The sequence below is a fragment of the Vulpes vulpes genome, chromosome 10 (assembly GCF_048418805.1).
Source record: "Vulpes vulpes isolate BD-2025 chromosome 10, VulVul3, whole genome shotgun sequence".
Classification (NCBI taxonomy): domain Eukaryota; kingdom Metazoa; phylum Chordata; class Mammalia; order Carnivora; family Canidae; genus Vulpes; species Vulpes vulpes.
Window position 1 is genome coordinate 51,286,542 of NC_132789.1, and position 17,747 is coordinate 51,304,288.

Sequence of the window (17,747 nt, forward strand, 5' to 3'; positions counted from 1 at the left end):
TATTATCTCCCCATTTTACAGACAAGGAAATGGAGATTCAGGGCCAGGTGACTTGCAAGATTTGAGCCTGTGCTGTTTCCACTCCACAGTAAGAGAATGAAACCAGGTCCCCTCCATAGGCTGAGCCCCAGTCGCTCACACTCCTCACTGAACCCAGATTTCTACCCCATAGTAAGATCGTGGTCCCTGCAATGAATTGAGACCAGATCTGTCCTCCCCTGGGCTCTAGTGGCCCTTCTTCTTCAACTGGGCTCCAGAGAGGATTCTGATGCCAAATTTGCTTGCTTGCTTGCTTTATTTATTTATTTATCTATTTATTTATTTTTTATATTTTTAAAGATTTTATTTATTTATGAGAGACACACACACAAAGAGGCAGAGGCATAGGCAGAGGGAGAAGCAGGCTCCCTGCAGGGAACCTGATGGGGACTCAATTCCGGACCCCGGGGGATCATGCCCAGAGCTGAAGGCAGATGCTCAACTACTGAGCCACCCAGGCGTCCCCTAAAATTTGCTTCTGACCCAGGCTCCCCGCTCACTCGATCCGTCACATAGGCAAAGTTTCTCCGCGTCTCTGTGCCACAGTTTCCTCATCGCTCCGTGGAGGGTAGGAGTAGCACCAGCCTCCTAGGATTGGTTGGGAGAACGAAAGGAATTGGTGTTTGCACAGTGCTTCCAATGGTGTTTCTGTAGCAGGATTAAAATGTTTCGGACACAATGGGGGTTGGGACGTTCCCCGGCTCCGGGCTCGGCCTGGAACTCCGCAGAAGGGACCCTTAAACCGCTCCGTTGACACCAGCTGTCCCTCCACGAGGCCCGGACGCGAGCTCCGTCCGTGACCCTGGAGGCCAGCGCGCCCCGTTTCAGAGCGAGGAGAGCCGGGCTGAAGGGCGGCGGTGCAGGGGCGCTGCCGGGGAGCTCTGCGGCGAGGCCCTGCCCGTCGGAGCGCGGGCGGCTAGGACGCCGGAGAAAGAATGAGTGCCGGGAGGGGCAGGGACGGAGTTCTGCGGTGAGCGTCGCCGCAGGAAGGTGTCTGGGAGGCCGAGGGACTGAGGTCGCGGGGTGCCCGGGTCCCGGGGGGCTCGGGGTCCCACGGGGCCGGGCTCGCCGCGCCCCAGCCCGCGCGCCCCCTCTCTCCGCGGCGCGCCCCGGAGCCGCTCCCGGCGCCGCGCAGCCAGCCCCCCGCTCCCTCCGGTGAAATTGCCAAATTAAAATGAATCATTTGGCCCATAATGGCCGAGGCGCTTATCGGGGGCGAGCGGCCCCGCGGCTGCGCCTTATCTCGGCGGCGCACGCGGCCCCGGCGCGCCTCGGCCCATGCTAACGAGGCCGGGAACGGGAGCGGGATTAGCGCGCGGCGCCCGCGGACCCGGGGCGGGGGCGGGGGCGGGGCGGGGCGGGCGGGGGCTCGGCGCCCAGGACCCGGCCGCAGCGAGGCCACGCGCGGCCCCCGTGGCGGCGAAACGTGAGCATTCCGGCCCTTGGCGGGGGAAGGCGGCCCGCGGGCTCCGCAGCCTCCGCAGCCTCCGCAGCCTCCGCAGCCTCCGCAGCCTCCGCAGCCTCCGCAGCCGTGGCGCCCGCCCCCCTCGGGAGGCCTTCCCCCCTTCGCCCTCCGGCCCCTGGACGGGGGGCACCTTGCGCGGACGCCCTCCGCTCGCCGCCGCCCCTCCCGCCTCGGAGACTCTCTTCCTTCCTTCCCCTTTTTCCTTACGCAATATACAGAAATGCGCGAGGCGGTGGTTGGTTTTCATTTCTTCCCGGTGGTTGTGTGCATGCGGTGGGATTGTGAGTGCGCGTGCGAGCCGGCGGCCCCGACCCCTCCCGAGGCGGCCCTCCAGGCCGGGGTGTGCCCGCGTGGGACGGTGTCCGCGCCCTCTGCGCCGCGGGCCTGGGCTCTTGGGGCCCCTCCGTGCGCATCGCCGCGCACGCCTGTGCCTGGTGGCCTCCTCGACGGGGGTCTGGCTCCGCGCGTGGGGTTGTGCGGCCTTCGCGCCTGCGCTTGGGTGGCCTGGCTGTCGTGCCGGGCGCGCGGGATGCCGACCGCGGTGGGCGCGAGTCCGGGGGCGGCCGCCGCCGCGAGGTCGCGCCGGGCATCGTGCGGGCCCGGCCGTGAGCGCCCCGCGCCCCGCGCCCCGCGCCCGCGCCCCGCTCCCCGCGCCCCGCTCCCCGCGCGCGGGCTGCGCCGCGGGTGGTCCTGCCCGCGCGGGGCCGAGCGCCCGCGGCCTGCGTCCTCTGGAAGCGCATTTGCACATCGCCGGGGGGTGGAGGGGGGGCGAGCGGGAGCTGGGGCCGCGAGGTGAGGAGGCGGCGAGGGGGCGGGGAGAGGGATTTCACATTTTATTCCAAATTATGATGTATTCGGAAGCCGGTGCTGGCTCGGAGGGGCAGTCGGAGCCCGCCCGGCGGCCGCGCTGTCCGCAGGCCGCTCGGGGCCCCGGCGCCTGAGGCTCGGCCGGCGGGAGGCGGGCTCTTCCCGGCTGGGAGCGGAGCAGCGCTCGCCGGGCCGCGCCTCGGCCCTCGGCCGCTCCCGGGCTTCATCCGTTTCTGGTCAGTTTCGCGGGTACCTGCGCGGGGTCTGCGGGGAGAGGCCGGGGGAGGAAATCGCGCCTCGGGTGGGGACCCTGCGGCGGTGTCCAGGGAACACTCTTCCGTCCCCTCCCCGGGAGAGCGGCATTGCGGGGGGACAGGGCCGGGCTTTGTGCAGCGATGGGGTCCGTGCTGCCCTCGCTGCGGGGGGGAAAAGGGATTTTGTTTTGCCAGTTTTTGTGGCTACTGATGTCACCATCGCCATCATCACCAGCAGCACCACCATCGTTGTATTTAATTAAAGTTATCGTTCAGAAGCGAAGCGGCTTGTCCCTTTGAGCTTCGTTGAAACGATAACAAAGCAGCGCGGTCCCCCCCACCCACCCCGGCTCTATTTTTTATTTTTTTTAAGTTGCTGGGTTTGGGGTAGGGACAGAAAATGGAGAGAGGGACGGGCACGGAGACCCTGTCATAATGCAAAAATGAACCGGGACCTGAGACGCGGGAACGGGTGGATTCGCCCTTCTTCCTACCCCTCCCCCCACCTGGATTAGAAGAGGAGAAAGAAAATCTCCCGCATTGGACTGAAACCGCAGGAAGAATTATTCCCATATTTCCACCAAAGCCGGGGCTTCCAAAGGGAGTCCTTTGGAATTAACCTAGGATTTCGATGTGGAATCCTAAACTGGACAATTTAGGCAAAACAAATTAAACAAAACCCCTTTTTTTGGGGGGGGGAGGAAGCAACCTAAATCTCACTACACTACACACTGGGAAGCAGTATTGGATTTTTACCCTCCCTCCCTTTGCCTTGTTTATTGCTGCAAGGAATTATTAGAATTCTCCCCTAATGAACACTGAAAAATTGAAAATCATTGTGTGGGGATGGTGGAAAGGAAGGCAGGGGCTTTCTTTCTTTCTTTTATTAGTAGGAAGCAAAGAGGGGACCTACATAGATCACGTATCCCCCCCCCCCCCATTCTCTTCGATCCCTGCTGTTGACTCCATTCCTGTGGGAAAGTACCCTTTGGAATTGGGTTCTGGTTTCGCTTTGGGCTAAAGGTGGGCAAGGAGAGAACGGGGCCTCGGAGGTTCTTCCCCGCAGATCAGGGTCTGGAAACCACATTCCCCTTTTCCAACACACATTTCCCCACCCGCTCACCCTAGGCCTTGTGGCCATGGCTGTCCCCCAACCCAGGTTCCAAAGCCAACCGCATAGACACGTCAGTGCTTAGAAAACAAACCCAGCCCGCAGTGCTGAACCAGACGTCCCGTCAGAGGGCCCGAAATTGTTCGGGCAGTCTGTGCTGAGCTCGTTGTTGTTGTTGTTGGAGTAAATAGTTATTTCTGATTGGTCAGGTGTAGGGTTCTTTTTTAAGGGGGTTTGGGGGGAGGCCTCTAACACCTGCAGGGTGGGGGCAGAAAGCCGACCGCAGTTCCCCGGGCTGGTTGGCGAGGACAGGAGGTAATTCCCAGCCATTGACCCCCATTTCTCTCTCTCCCTCCCTCTCACCCTCCCTCTTTCTCTCCACCCCCATCTTTCCTGGAAACTGGCTTTGGGCGCGGCAGACTGCCCAGGACCACACCGTGGCCTAGCTGCTGGTCTGTCAGCGAGAGAGGGGGAAAGCAGAGACCCCCGTCCACAACTTGGACCTGGTCTCCCGCCCCTCTCCGGCGGAGTGGAGATCCTTTTCAGAGGGGCCGGTCTCTCTAAATATGCCCCAGGTGAGTTTTGGGGGAATAGTATCGGTGGAAACAGTGTCCTGGAAGACCTTGGGTTCTGGCCTGGGGTGGAGGAGGCTGGAGGAGGCGTAGGACAGAGGATTGGGTGAGGGGAGGACGAACCCAGAGCTGGGAATCTGGGATCCATGCCCCTGTGGCTTCTAGCAGGGCCCTTTACCTTTTCGATCTCGGGTTAAAACACGTACGTAGCTGGACCTAGTCCCCCAGGCCGCTCCCATCAGTCCTGGTTCCATGGGTGTTTCACAAGCCTCCTAACTTTGGGGCGGCTATATCCGGGTGGTGCAGGCTGTGTGTTCCCCGGGCCGCCGGCAGGAAGAAGGCCCGGCCATCCTGGCTAGCACAGTCCCAACTCCAGTGGGCCCTGGCCGGGGCCTCAGGCCTAGGGTGGGGCTGTGCTGCAACAGCCTCCACTCCCGTAGTGGCAGGGAGGTTGGCTCTCTTCATGGGTGATTTTGGTTCTCGTGCATGCTTGGGGCTCCCCCAGGGGGTCGTTCGGGTGTGGGTGCATTATGAAGGATAGGGAGCTAGCTAGCTCTTACCCTAGGTACCCGCGGAGGCTGTTTTCCTATGAGAGATTTTCCCTGCCGGGAATGGGGAGCTGCCCCGGACCCTGTGCCTGCCCCCTAGGAGCTCCTGGGATCCTTGTCTTGCTCAGAAACAAACGGAAGTGTTGCGGCCATCTGGCAACAGGGGATGAGGATCCGGTGTTGGGGGCTGCGAGCTGGTTCTGGGCCGCACAAAGAGGAGTTGTAATGGTCAAATAGTCTAGAGTGATTCTGTTCAAGAGCTTCTCCCCCCTCTTTCATCTTCCCCAAATAAAAACAAATGAACAAACAAAAATCACTCGGGCTTTCTTTCCAGTAATCTTAGCCCAAGCCAGGTGATGGGGTTTAGTCCCCTACAACCAAAGGTGCTTACGAGTCCTCTGTTGGCTTTTTCTGGAGCACGGCCCCCTCGCCTGGGTGATCCTGGTTGCTGAACGGCCCGCCGGGTTTTCCTAAGGTCCGGGGATGGGCGGGGAGAGGTTGGCCACAGACCCTGGGGACCAATCAAAGGTTTCTCACAGGGAGCCTCAGAGATATAGATATTTATAGGCGGCTGGGGAGGGCATTGGGGGCCAGGGTCAACTCATCTGGAATATGTGCTCCTCTTGCCCCTCGGGGATCTACGCCTCCATGAAGCCTCGGAATTAATCAGAGGGTATAAATGTGTCATAAGGAGAGCTTGAACTCAGTCTGGTGATCGCAGTGTGCACCGTTTGTTTGTTCTTGGTTAGAAGCTGGGGCTGCAGCACGTGTCACTGGGCACACAACCGTGTGTGGGGACAGTAAGGTAGGGAACCAGCACATTGGGGCTTGTATATTTTGCCACAGGATGGTGTTACTGGTGCAGTTCGCTGCTGCAGGGGAGCCGGGAGGATTGGCCTGGTATACCCCGGCTGCGTTTCTAGTGGCCGGTGGCTTGGCAGTCCCATTCTGTGGATATGGATCTATTGTTTCCGCCATAATCGTAAACTCCCTTCCAATGAAGCCTTGTAGACCCACTGCCTTGGCGGCTCACGTACACCAGGTCTTGGGGAATTCGGTTGTTTCCTGGTGAGCCCACGTTGCTGGCAGACCCAGGGCAATCCAAATGGCCATTATCCATCACCTTGTGTGTCTGGTGGCAATTTTGCTGAGCCCCCAAAGAGGCTTCAGAGGGTCAGATCTCTCTCCTGGGGTGGAAGGACATTTCCCAGGCCAGCCCGGGTCCAGGGCCATGCAGTGGCGGAATGGCTGCCTGTGAGCAATTAGATGGACTCTGCTTGGGGCTGAATTGGATTTTTGTGTATTTTCTGCTACAAAATATCCCAATCATCTAATTCTGAGAGGAGAAGCCTTATTTTGAACATCTGATGAAGCCTGTGGAGTTGATAGTCAACTTGACAGGCTTCGTGTGTGTGTGTGTGTGTGTGTGTGTGTGTGTGTGTGTGTTTTATTAAAATAACTCACAAGCACCCTCAAACTCCAGGCTCCAGACCAGTCTCATGGTTTTTTGGTTCTTTTGGGGCCTCAGGCTCCACTGACATCTTAGTAGGATGACGGAAGCCCCCCCCTCCAACCTCAACCCCAATGAGCGTTAGTGGGGATTAGAGCCTCTACAGGTCACCCTGGTGTATGGTTGTGGAGAGAAGGAGTATCCCCAGTCCCAGGGATATCCATGGGAGAGTGTATACAGGAGAATAGCGCAGACAGAGTGAGATCACAGTTCTGGTCCCGCTCTGTGGCTCTGTGGCAGATAGGTTCATGTGACCTTGGGCAAGGCAGTCCCCTTGCTGGCTCAGTCTTCTTGCCAATAATAATGTTTATTGAGCATTTGCACACTGCTTTTAGGTGCATCAATGAAGTATTGCTCCCATTTCTCAGAAGACCATGCAGGCAGGAGAGGGGGATGGATGAGTTCAAGGGCCTTCATGATACCTCTTCCCGCTGGTGGGTGGGAGCCTCGACCCCGGTGGCCTCAGGAGGCTTCCAAATGCCTGGGCTCCATACCCACTCAGCCAAGCCTCCCTTCCAGACGCCATCTCACTTCTGAGTCCAGCTGAGCATAAGGGGGTGCAATGTGCGGTTGGGGAGGACTTAGTGCTAGGATCATCCTCCCTTCCTGGTTTCTCATCTCTGGTCTAGGTGGGTGTAAATGGCCCCTGGGGTTCCCAGCAGCTGCACAGAATACACGTGGATTTGCTCAGTGCGGACAGGCAGCCCCTGCAGGGGGTGACTGTGTGTGTGTGTGTGTGTGTGTGTGTGTGTGTGTGTGTGTGGAAGGGAGAGCGGCAGTCCCCGCCCTCTGGGGCACAGGGGACCCCAGGCCTCCTAGCCTCCCTTCCCTGAGTTCCCTACTTGTTGAGAAGCCAGAGAGGTTGGAAAACACCCCACCTCTGCGCCACAGTTTCCCCGCCAAAACCTAAAGGGGGGCGGGAAGAACAGGGTCAGGGGGTTTGTTCCCTCCTCTTCCCCTGCAGCGGGAGCAGGGGGACGAGATGGTATTTCTTTCTCGCCTCTTTCTACATTTCCTTCCTCCTTTTTCCCCTTCTGTTTTCTCTCGCTGGCTCTATTCCTCTTCTTCCAATGTCTCTGCCGTCGTTCTCCGTGCCCCCAGGCCCTGGGTCTCGCAGGCGGCCCCGCGCTGTCCCAGCCGGGCCGCCTGTCCACGTGGCGCCAAGCGCGCCTCTTCCACGTCTCGGGGCGCGAATCCCGCTGGGCCCCCGGCGCACCGCTCTGGGCGGGCGGCTGTCGGAGCGGGCGTCCGCTTGTCTGTCTGTCTGCCCGCAGGATGACGGAGCGGCCGCCGGGCGAGGCGGCGCGCAGTGACCCCCCGCCGGAGGGACGGGACGCGGCCGAGGCCCGCATGGCCCCCCCGCACCTGGTCCTGCTCAACGGCGTCGCCAAGGAGACGAGCCGCGCGGCCCCCGCGGAGCCCCCGGTCATCGAGCTGGGCGCGCGCGGAGGCCCGGGGGGCGGCCCTGCCGGCGGGGGCGGCGCCGCGCGGGACGGAAAGGGCCGCGAGGCGGCGGCGGCCGAAGCGCGCCATCGGGTGCCCACCACCGAGCTGTGCCGGCCCCCGGGGCCCGCGCCCGCCTCGGCCCCCGCGGAGCTGCCCGGCGACGGCCGCATGGTGCAGCTGAGCCCGCCCGCGCTCGCGGCCCCCGCCGCCCCCGGCCGCGCGCTGCTCTACAGCCTGGGCCAGCCGCTGGCCTCGCTCGGCAGGTCAGGCCCGGGGGACGACCGGGGGGGGGGGGGGCGGGCGCAGGAAGAGGGGGGCGTTGCGAGCCCCGGGGCGGGTGTGCGTGTGCGCGGGGGCTCCGTGGGGCGGGCGCGCGAGCCGGTGTGCGTAACGCGGAGGGTCCGCCCTGGGGAGCGCGGGCCGGGCTGCGTGTTGGGGTGTGTGTGTGCTGGGGTGGGGTGTGGACCCAAGGGGTCGCCTGAGTGGGAGTCCCAGGTGAGAATGTGTCTGAATGCGCTCGCTGCTCTGAAATCCTTCTGGAAGCTGCAGCCCTCAGCGGACAGGTGAGAGGAAGGGATCTGAGGGTGGTTGCGGACGGCTCCCTCCCCGAACTGCTGGCCGGGTGGGGCGGGGATCCTCCTCCCCTCTGGGGCCCCTCTGCCCCTGGCCCGGGCTGTGGTCTCCGGGCTGGGGCCTGCCCTCCCCTCCCAGTTTAGGTGTCCATTTCCCTGCTGGGGCCACTGAGATGGTGGGGAGATAGGGGTAGATTTGGGGTGGAGACCGGAAGGTGAGGCAAGGGTTGACAATGGGGGCAGCTAGTGGGAGACCCCGAGGAGGAAGAAGCTATGGAGAGCCCAGGTAGGGCAGTGAGGGGCATGTGAGCAGTGGTGAGGCCAGGTTTACTCTCTGTTGTCTGTCCACGGGCCCCATGGGGCGGGCTGCAGGTGGGGTGATCTGTGGGGGCGGGGGCAGTGTGTCCTGTGAAGTGCTAGGGCTGCACGTCGTTCGTTAGGTGTGAAGGCCACAGCTGCCTGTGTGAGTACCTGTGCGGGAGGGGAGGTGCCTGTGGATTGTGTGCTTGTGTCTGGGAAGGGGAGTACATCTGCCTGGGGAGCATGAGTGTTCATTTTTGGATTTGCTCTGTGTGTTCACTTCTGATTGTGAAGGGTGGGGAGCGGTGTGTGGGCATGGGGCCCCTTCTCCCCTCGCTTGCCTCCCCAAGGGGAGAGAGTGGGAGCATTCTGTGACTGTGTGTGGCTGTCTGTGTGGGATGCTCCTTCTATCCCGGACTCAGGTGTGAAGGGAGCAGGGTGGCCCTTGTGTTCCCCCCGAGGTGGGGTGGGCGCCCAGAGCCCGTGGGATCGCTGAGGAGCCCGCCGCCCTCCACCTGCGTGTGAGCTTGTGCTCTGCTTACTCCCTTCCACAGTGGGTTCTTTGGGGAGCCAGATGCCTTCCCTATGTTCGCCACCAGCAACCGAGTGAAGAGGAGGCCCTCCCCTTATGAGATGGAGATTACAGACGGTGAGTCTCCCCGCCTCTTCCTTTGTACTCACCCCTCCCGCTGGTCCAAGAGCCTCAGCAGGGGCCGGATCTTCAGGGACTACTCCCTAGGCGACTCACATAGTTGGGGGTGGGGCTACCTGGGAATCCGAGTCTGCTGGAGTCCTTGCCCTGCAACTGCCCCAGGACCTGGCCAAGTCATGGGTGGGGCTGGGGGCCATCCTCACCGTCCTGGGAAGAGGGAACATGGCAGTGAGGACACAGGGTGGCATTTAGCACAAACCTCTAGGGTCAGCTGGCGTCTTCCGCGCTCTAGTCCCCATTCCTACACTGGGCAAGAATCCCAGGGGAGGGCAGCACACATGGTGCTCCCTGCCTCTGAGCACCGAGCCTCAAGGATTTCTTGTACCTCCTCCCAAGGCCTTTTTTGGAGTCTGCTCCCTGCCTGGAATCGCGCCATCAAGGTCCATATCTCAGGTCCCTTTTTTGTGGGACCCTCTTGGCCCCTGTTCCATACCCAGGGCTGAGACCTGGCATTCCCTTCCTGACATCATAGATCCTACCCTGCCGTCCTCCCCTGCGTCCCCCAGAAGGCCCTCGCCAATACTCCTGTGAACTACCTGAGTAGTCTTGGGCGCTAAACTTGGGGAAGGAGTTGGATGGATGGGAAATTAGGAGTATCCTGTCCCTCTTCCCAGGGTTGACCTGATGTAGGAGATGGGACCCAACACCAGGGGGCAGGAGAGCAGGCTCTTCAGAGCCAGGGACCAGGAGCCCAACCCTGGAGTTGCCAGCGTGGGGCCTGGGGCTCCTGTAGGAAGGCCACCTGAGGCCTTGAGGCCAGACTGGGATTTAATCAAGGGTCAGTAGGAGGGACATGTACTGAGCTGGAGCTTCTGGAGAGGAGTCCTCTGTAGTGTTCTGGAGGGGATGGGGCTTGGAGTCTGGACAAGGAACAGACCTCATAAGCCCTGAGCAGCCTGGGGCATGAGCTGTCGGTCCAAGAAGGAAGGGTGATGAGTTGTCAGTACTGCTGGAACTTTGGAGCTGATCCTGCTCCGAAGTTCTCCAGGGCAGAGGCCTTTTGCACAGAGGGCAGAAGCAATGAGAATCAGGCACAGAGGAGAGGAAGCAGGAGAAGGGGCAAGGGGGGTGAGGGTTTGTGGGGGAGTGCAGAAGTATAGGGAAGCCATTACTCATAAATGTCACCTGTACTGTCTGGACACTGAGTAGGTGCAGAGAGGCAGGGCCGCAGAGGGATGGACAGACTAGGGAAGAGGAAGGTGCAGAGAGGCAGATGGTTCTCTGGGAAGGTGCCAGAGAGGAACAAACAAAAACGGAGGTGAAGAGGAGGGTATATGTTGTGTGGTATGCAGAGTACGTATGTCCATGGAGGTTTGAAACCAGAGATTTCACCAAAGAGTCCGAAGAAGCGGAAGTTGGTGTGGATTCCTGCTGCTGAACTTTTCTGGTTCTTATTTTCCTCATTTGTAAAGGGGGGAACCTCACAGGTTGCTGAGAGTCCAATGGGATAAAGTGTTTTTAGGGCTTGGCTGGGGATAGGTTCTGCTAACTGTAACTGGGACAGCAGTTGTAAGGCCCCCTCCCCACCCAGGAGCTCCCTCAGCGTCCTCCTGGGCAGGGACAGTCCTCCTTATGTCACAGCTGAGGGACGCCCCTCTGTCTGGTGTGGAGGCCAGAGAACATCGAGTTATTTCCTCTGCAGCAGCCCAGGATAGGACCGCCAGCAGGTGTGCTGTGTTTTTCCCAGCCTGGGTCTGGTCTTTGGCAAAGAGTCAGCTGGGCTGGGCCCTATGGGGGCTTGGAGAGCCAGCTTTCAGAGGCACGGGGGGCCAGGGGTGAGTGATCCTCTCAGGGATCTCAGGTGTGTGTGTATATGTGTGTGCATGCGTGTATACGTGTGCAGGTGCAAGTAAGAGAGAGAAAGAGGACCAAGCAAGAAGCGCTGGCACGGATGAGCCATCCTGGCCTCAGTCTCCTTAGCGGGGGGTGGGGGGGGGGTTCCGAGGTGCAGCCTCGAGCCCTCCTCACCTCTTCTCCCCTGCCCTAGTTTCTCCTTTCTGAGGTCTGGTTCTCCAGGTTGGGGTTATCGAAGAGGGAAAACAAATATCCTGGGACTGGGAGTTCCTTCAGGACACAGAGCTTCCTGGTGGCTTTCTGGAGCCCCACTTTCTCCCCTCCCCACTGAGGTGTGGGGAGGGGAGCAGCCACCTCAGCCCAGGAACTTGGGAGCACTAGCAGGGCCCTCTTCTGTTTTCTCTGGCTTTGGGAATCCAGGTCAGGCTTGGACATTGTGCGGGGCTTTGAACACCATAGGTGCTCAGTTTGTGCATGCTGGTGTCTGCCGCTGCCCCACAAGTCTTAGCATATGAATACAGTCTAAATATTGGCCAAGTCCGGAGATTGCACGTAGACATGGAGAGCCCGAGGCAGCCCTCAGACACCTGCTTAGAGCCTCCGGCTCTGCCTCTGCATGGCCCCTATCTCCGCTTCTCTCCTGGGGAGAGAGCCACAGGGTAGGTCCTTTTCTCTCTCTCGCCACTGCTCTGTATTCCGTTCCCCCCACCTGCCAGCATGATCAGCCTCTTCTGTGTTTTCCATCACCCTTAGTATACAGTCCCCACCCTTACTGCAGAGACCTGTGGGGTCTGGAGCCAGCCTACTCTGATCACACCCATGCTAATTAGTAAGTTGGCTTCAGCCATTTTCCAGCTCAGGGCCTTTGCACATACTGTTCCCTCTTCCCTTCCTGGCTGGCTGTTCACCAGCCTTAAGGTCTTACCTTATAGCTATCACCTTCTCCAGTGTGCCATCCCCAGCCACCTGAGCTAAATGTGGTGGCTTCTCCCCCATCTGTTATTACATTCAGCCTCCTGTTCATTTTTATTTGTTTGCTACTTGTTCACCCGTCATCACCATTAAAATGTATGCTCCGTGAGGGCAGGGGCCCTGTCTTTAGTGCCTGGCACAGTGCCTGGTGATTAGTAAATAACTGATGGATGCATGATAATAGCTGACGTGTATTGGATGTTTAATCTCAGGCAGGTATTGGCTTAAGGACTTTACCTGGGTTAGTCATTAGATCCATGTGACAGTCTTGTATTTTAGTTACTAGTATTATCCCCAATTTACATGACGAAGCTGAAGCACAGAGAGTTTAAGTAACGTGCCGGAAGTCACTATCTAGTGAGTTATACTCTAGAATTCAATCCAGAAAGTCTGGCTCCAGAGTTTGTCCTTCTCACTAGTGCTGTATGGCTTTTGGCACAAGTGAATGAATGAACGAATGACCTATGGTCCCTGTCTTCAAATGTCTCGCAGCCCCACGAGGGAGATGAGCATTAGACACATACAGTAATGATCAAAAGTGATGGAGGGGCCCCTGGGTGGCTCAGTCGGTTAAGTGTCCGACTATTGGTTTCAGCTCTGGTCGTGATCTCACGGTGGTGAGACGGAGCCCAGCGTTGGGCCCCACGCTCAGCACGGAGTCTGTAAGAAAGACACTGTCTCCTTCGCCCTCTGCACATGCTCTCTTCCCCCGTCCCCGCACACACTCTGTCTCTCTCTTAAATAGATAAATCTTTTTTTTTGAAAAAAAGGTGATTGGAGATCCAGGGGTTGGAGGGCCTGGTAGTTGGTGAGGTTGGTCCGGTAGGGTCGAGGGGAATCCTCAGAGGAACTGGGGTTCAAAGGCTGAGTAGGAGTTGTCTAAGTAAAAGGCAAGAAGGCCTTCTAGGTTTCCCAAGCCTCCCTATGGGTGGTTTCTCTTCCTCCCCATGGGAGAAGGTGCCTTGGGGGACCTCCATCTCATTTTTCTGAACTCCCGTCCTCCTACCTCCAGGTCCCCACACCAAAGTAGTGCGGCGCATTTTCACCAACAGCCGAGAAAGGTGGCGGCAGCAGAACGTGAATGGGGCCTTTGCCGAGCTCCGCAAGCTGATCCCCACGCATCCCCCGGACAAGAAGCTCAGCAAGAATGAGATCCTCCGCTTGGCCATGAAGTACATCAACTTCCTGGCCAAGCTGCTCAATGATCAGGAGGAGGAGGGTACCCAGCGGGCCAAGCCTGGCAAGGACCCCGTGGTGGGGGCTGGCGGAGGGGGCGGTGGGGGAGGGGGCGGTGCGCCGCCCGACGACCTCCTGCAGGACGTGCTGTCCCCCAACTCCAGCTGTGGCAGCTCGCTGGACGGAGCGGCCAGCCCGGACAGCTACACAGAAGAGCCGGTGCCCAAGCACACGGCACGCAGCCTGCACCCTGCCATGCTGCCAGCCGCTGATGGAGCGGGTCCTCGGTGATGGGGCCGGGACCACTCAGGACCAGCCAGGAGGGCACCCTCAGGCCGCTGGGACTGTGGGCTTCGGGGCAGGTCGGGTGAGGATGGGGCAGCTCTGAAGCCCAGCGGTGGACTTGATGAGCTTTCCTTGATGTCTGAACTTTGTGAAGCCCTAACTGGCCCTGGGGTGGCTTTCCTGTTTCCTGCCTCAGTGGGAAAACAGAAAAATGGAGCAAAGTGGTAGGTACTTTTTATGAAGACGGCACGGTCTTCCCCTTCCCCCCAAACCCTAAGACTTCTCAAGTAAGTAAGGAGTTCGACTGGCGGGGCTTTCAGCCTGGAGCTTGGGGGCCCTGTCTTTGCTGAGACCTGGGGTTGTCAGCTCTCACTAGGGGCATCCAGCAGCCTCTGCCTTGCCTTCAGCCCCTCCCAAGCTGGCTAGTGTGGCTAGTGTGGCCACTCTGTCCAAATACGTAGGTACCCAGTAGCCGCCCAGTTCTGGGTGAGCCCCATCTTCGCCCAGGCCCATGTTGGGTCACCTAGCTTGCCAGCTGCTGCAGAGTCACAAGCCTCGAGGTGCCTTCTACAGGGCTTGGTGGAAGAAGATGGCTAGTGGACAGCTTGCTCTCGACTAGCTGGGCCAGAGGGTCAGAAACCCAGTAGCCCTTACTGCTCGCCCCGGGGATCAAAGCTCTGCTTTCTCCCCACAGAGACTTGCCTTCCCAATCCTTGTGGGGACTGAGTGTAGCCGGGAGCCTGCCCTGTCAGGCATCATCATGTGAAGGCAGAGAGAGGGAAAATGATGAGAGTGAAATTGAGCAAGAGCTGTTTGGGGCTGTGGGTTCAAATCCTGACGGTGTCTCAGACCTTCCTGCCTGTATTCTCAGCTCCCCATCACTGTTCACGCGGTGAGCAAATGCCAGTGTGCTGCTGGGCGTGTGCTGGCATGTGGATGTGCAGCCCCGTCTGCGTGTCCTCCTCTCCTGCTCCACGGGGTCTGTTTGGTGAGGGTCTGGTCTGATCCCAGCCTTGCATAAACCCCGTCCTACGAAATCCTGGCATTTGGGGTTTTTGCTTGACTTCGGTTACTGGTGGGATCTTTAGGTCTTGATATGATCCAGACTCCAGCCCCACTTCTAGGGCGTGAGAAAACCCGTCAGAGAGGAGGCCCTGGCTGAGACCTAGACAAATGCACATTCACTTAGCAGAATCTTCGACACCCCTCAATTATACAGCTTTCAGCCATCTGGGGTGTGTATGGGAGGCTGGCTTACTGCAATAGGAGTGCCCCCCTCCAAAAGTTGTACATGAAATTTTTGTAAATCAAACCCTTATCCTTCATCTTTTAAAGAAATACTACCACAAGTCCTTTTGTAAAGTGAAGAATTTTTTTGTAGAGTGGACCACTGCCCCTTGTTGATCTCTTGTGTCAATCCAGATGGTGGGACATGGTTTCCTTAAGGCCAGGCCTGCCTGTGACGTGTGTTCCAAACCCATGAGACAGACTCCACACAAGTCCTGTATACCCGTCATTGTACCCTCAAGTCACCGCAGCCACCTCTCACGAGGCTTCGTCTTTGAGGCTAGAGGGAAAACAGTCCCTATGCAGACAGGGCATGAGGCCGGCTCCCTCCCCGCCCTCTTATGTTGTGGGGTCCAGTTTATGAGTAGGGGAGCAACATGGTAATCTTTGGAGCACTCAGACTCCCTGTCCATTTCAGACCCCCAACATCATATCTTGATGAAATTAGGACTGGTTTCTTTGCAATACTTGGAAGCTCCTGTGAGGAATCCCATCTGTCTAAAGATGGAGCACCTGTCCCGAGTCCTAAGGCTGCGTTTGCTTCCTGGTGGATTAATTTGACTTGGGAGTGAAAAGTGGCCACAGTATGGATGGATGGAGAGGTGCTTGGAGATGGATCACACATTCTACCGGGAACTCAAGCTTCTGGCTTCCTCTTCTCTCAGACATGCAGAATCACGTGGATAAGTTACCTTCTCAATGTCAGTTTTTCAGAAATACCCTCGCTTGGCCTGTCTCCTAGGGCAGTGTATAGACCAAATGGAATCATGAAAGCAGAAGCATTTTGAGATCAGAAAGAACTCTTTTGCCCTCAGGATCATTCCTGCAGTGGGGCTTCCCATCCTGAGTCCAGGGCCTGAGCAGTGGGCCAGTCTGCCTGACTGTGCCGCATTTGGGTAATTTAGGTTCCAAACCTCTTTTACTTGAGTTTTCCTGATTGTCTTCATTTCTCCAGATTGACCTCATTTGTGTCTCCTTCCAAGGGAAGGCACAGGAATGAGAATGGAAAAAGATATGGGCAAAATGTGTAAGACATTACAGCTTCCCCAAATGGGCCTGGGTCGGGATGGGCAAAGCCTCATGTCTTTGTAAGACCTACAGAAGATCCAAAATTTGAATTTTCATTTGCACCCACCTCCCCACCCCTCCCAGCACACCCTTCTCCTTCCTCCGCCTCATCACCTATGAAGAAATGGCAACATTCCGAGAATAATATCTGTGCTAGAGGAAAGGATGTAAAGGGGAAAAAAGCGAGGAGAACAGAGATGATTGTGAGGACTGGAGGGATTCCCATCTTTTCGGGAAAATTCATATGCTTTTATCGGTGGTGGCAAACGACAAGATGGTACAACCTTTATCCTTTTCTGAGAACAGAACAAAGGGCCCAGCATCTGTAGTCAGCCGACAACTATCTCGGCCTTTGGGGGTGGTCTGGTCGTACTTGTGATTTCGATGGTACGTGGCCCCCCGCCGAAGGCTCGCCCATGCCCGTGTACATAGCGCATCGTTCCTATGGGCGGGCCCAGCACTTTCCTTCATTGTTGTACTGTACGTGATGCGTTGCATTGGTCTCTGCATTTTTCTGCAGAAGAGGAGTAAGCGCTCCAGGTACCTCGACCTTTGTACAGCCCGGAGGCCAACACTGTGGGCGTGACTCTTTAGCGACACAACCCTTGTGGTGATGATGTGTGTGTATATATATAAGGATATATTGGGAAGATTTCTAAATAAAAGTTTTACAGAGGGGCCTGGACTCTGTCCTTGCATCTTGCATGGCCACGCCTGGGAGTTGGGATTGTGAAAGGAAGGGCCTGCAAGAGTCTCTCTCTCCTGAAATGGAGGGGTCTCCAGGACTCAGCTGTCCTCTCAGGGTGGGATCCTGCCCCATACCTTGAGGCTCCCCCCCCCCGCCCCTCAGGGTTCCATTCTTTTCCCTCTGCCCGGCCTCACAGAAGGGGACTCTTCTGAGCATTTTGCACCTACACTTTGGGCTCAGGGCCATCCCACAGACGGTCCCCTCTGTGTCGGGTTCAGCTCCCAGGGCCCGCCGGCCGGCTGGGGTGGTTGCTTTTATCATAGGTTCAGGACAGATCAAGTTACTCCCAGCAGAGGAGGATCCCAGGTGCCCCAGTGACTCAAAGGGAGGCTGCACTCTTATGTGTGTGGCTCTTCAGGGTTGGGGGGCGGGGGTGCAGGTCTCAGACAGGGCTCTGGGACAGGCTGAGTCTTTGGGGGTAGTGGTCAGTGAATGGAGGCTTAGGAATGGGAATGCCAGTACAGCCAAGGGCTCTGGGTTCTGGGGTGGCGGCAGCGGGCGGGGGGTTGTGGGGTGGTTAGTGCTCTGCTTATGCACTGTTGGAACTCCAGGGACCTCAGTAGGTCAGCATTTCCAAAGGAGTGCCAGTCCTTTCATCCATTCAACAACATTTTTGAGTTCCTACAATGGGCCAGGTATTATTCTGGGTACTAGAGATCCAACAGTGGAGAAAACCAACATCCCTGTTCTTGTGTTGCTTGAATTCTAGCAGGGAGACCGTAAACACATGGACACACATGAGCATAGAAGATATGTTGACTATGGCATTGGTATAGTAAGGATACAGCACATTAGAGGATGATTAGTATTAGGGAAAAAAGATGTGCTCAGAAGGGAACTCAAGGGGGGCCCATGGAAAACCCTGGTTCCTCTGGGGTCAGCCTTGCTCATCTCGCCAGGCTTTGATCTTGGCTGCCTCTGTCCTAGGAAGCTTCCAGCCATAGCTAGGCTGCCCAGGGCTTGGCAGAGCTTGGGAATCCTGCTCTGGCCTATAGGGATGCTCCTGGGCTTTTGGAAGCCTCCCGAGTGTGCTTCTCCCCGGCCCAGGACAAGGAGGCCCTTGGGCAGATAGGATGCTGAG

General features: G+C 58.2%; 1 protein-coding gene and 1 long non-coding RNA gene across 3 annotated transcripts; one reads left to right on the forward strand and one right to left on the reverse strand.

Moving 5' to 3' along the window:
* Positions 1 to 285: 285 nt before the first annotated feature.
* LOC140594200 (uncharacterized) lies at positions 286 to 2,025 on the reverse strand. The gene is made up of 2 exons (XR_011994814.1): positions 1,712 to 2,025; positions 286 to 627 (listed from the first exon to the last, which is right to left on the reverse strand). It is a non-coding gene; the product is annotated as an uncharacterized lncRNA (long non-coding RNA).
* Positions 2,026 to 2,284: 259 nt separating this feature from the next.
* TAL1 (TAL bHLH transcription factor 1, erythroid differentiation factor) lies at positions 2,285 to 16,596 on the forward strand. Of its 2 annotated transcripts, XM_072724072.1 has the most exons (5): positions 2,285 to 2,547; positions 4,096 to 4,251; positions 7,581 to 8,015; positions 9,179 to 9,273; positions 13,115 to 16,596. In XM_072724072.1, exons 3-5 carry the CDS (start codon positions 7,582 to 7,584, stop codon positions 13,567 to 13,569), a joined length of 984 nt encoding a protein of 327 aa, XP_072580173.1. In that variant the 5' UTR covers positions 2,285 to 2,547; positions 4,096 to 4,251; position 7,581; the 3' UTR covers positions 13,570 to 16,596. The 2 variants fall into 2 exon arrangements, with proteins under 2 accessions (XP_072580173.1, XP_072580174.1); XM_072724073.1 differs by having other exon boundaries at positions 2,285 to 4,251.
* Positions 16,597 to 17,747: the final 1,151 nt, after the last annotated feature.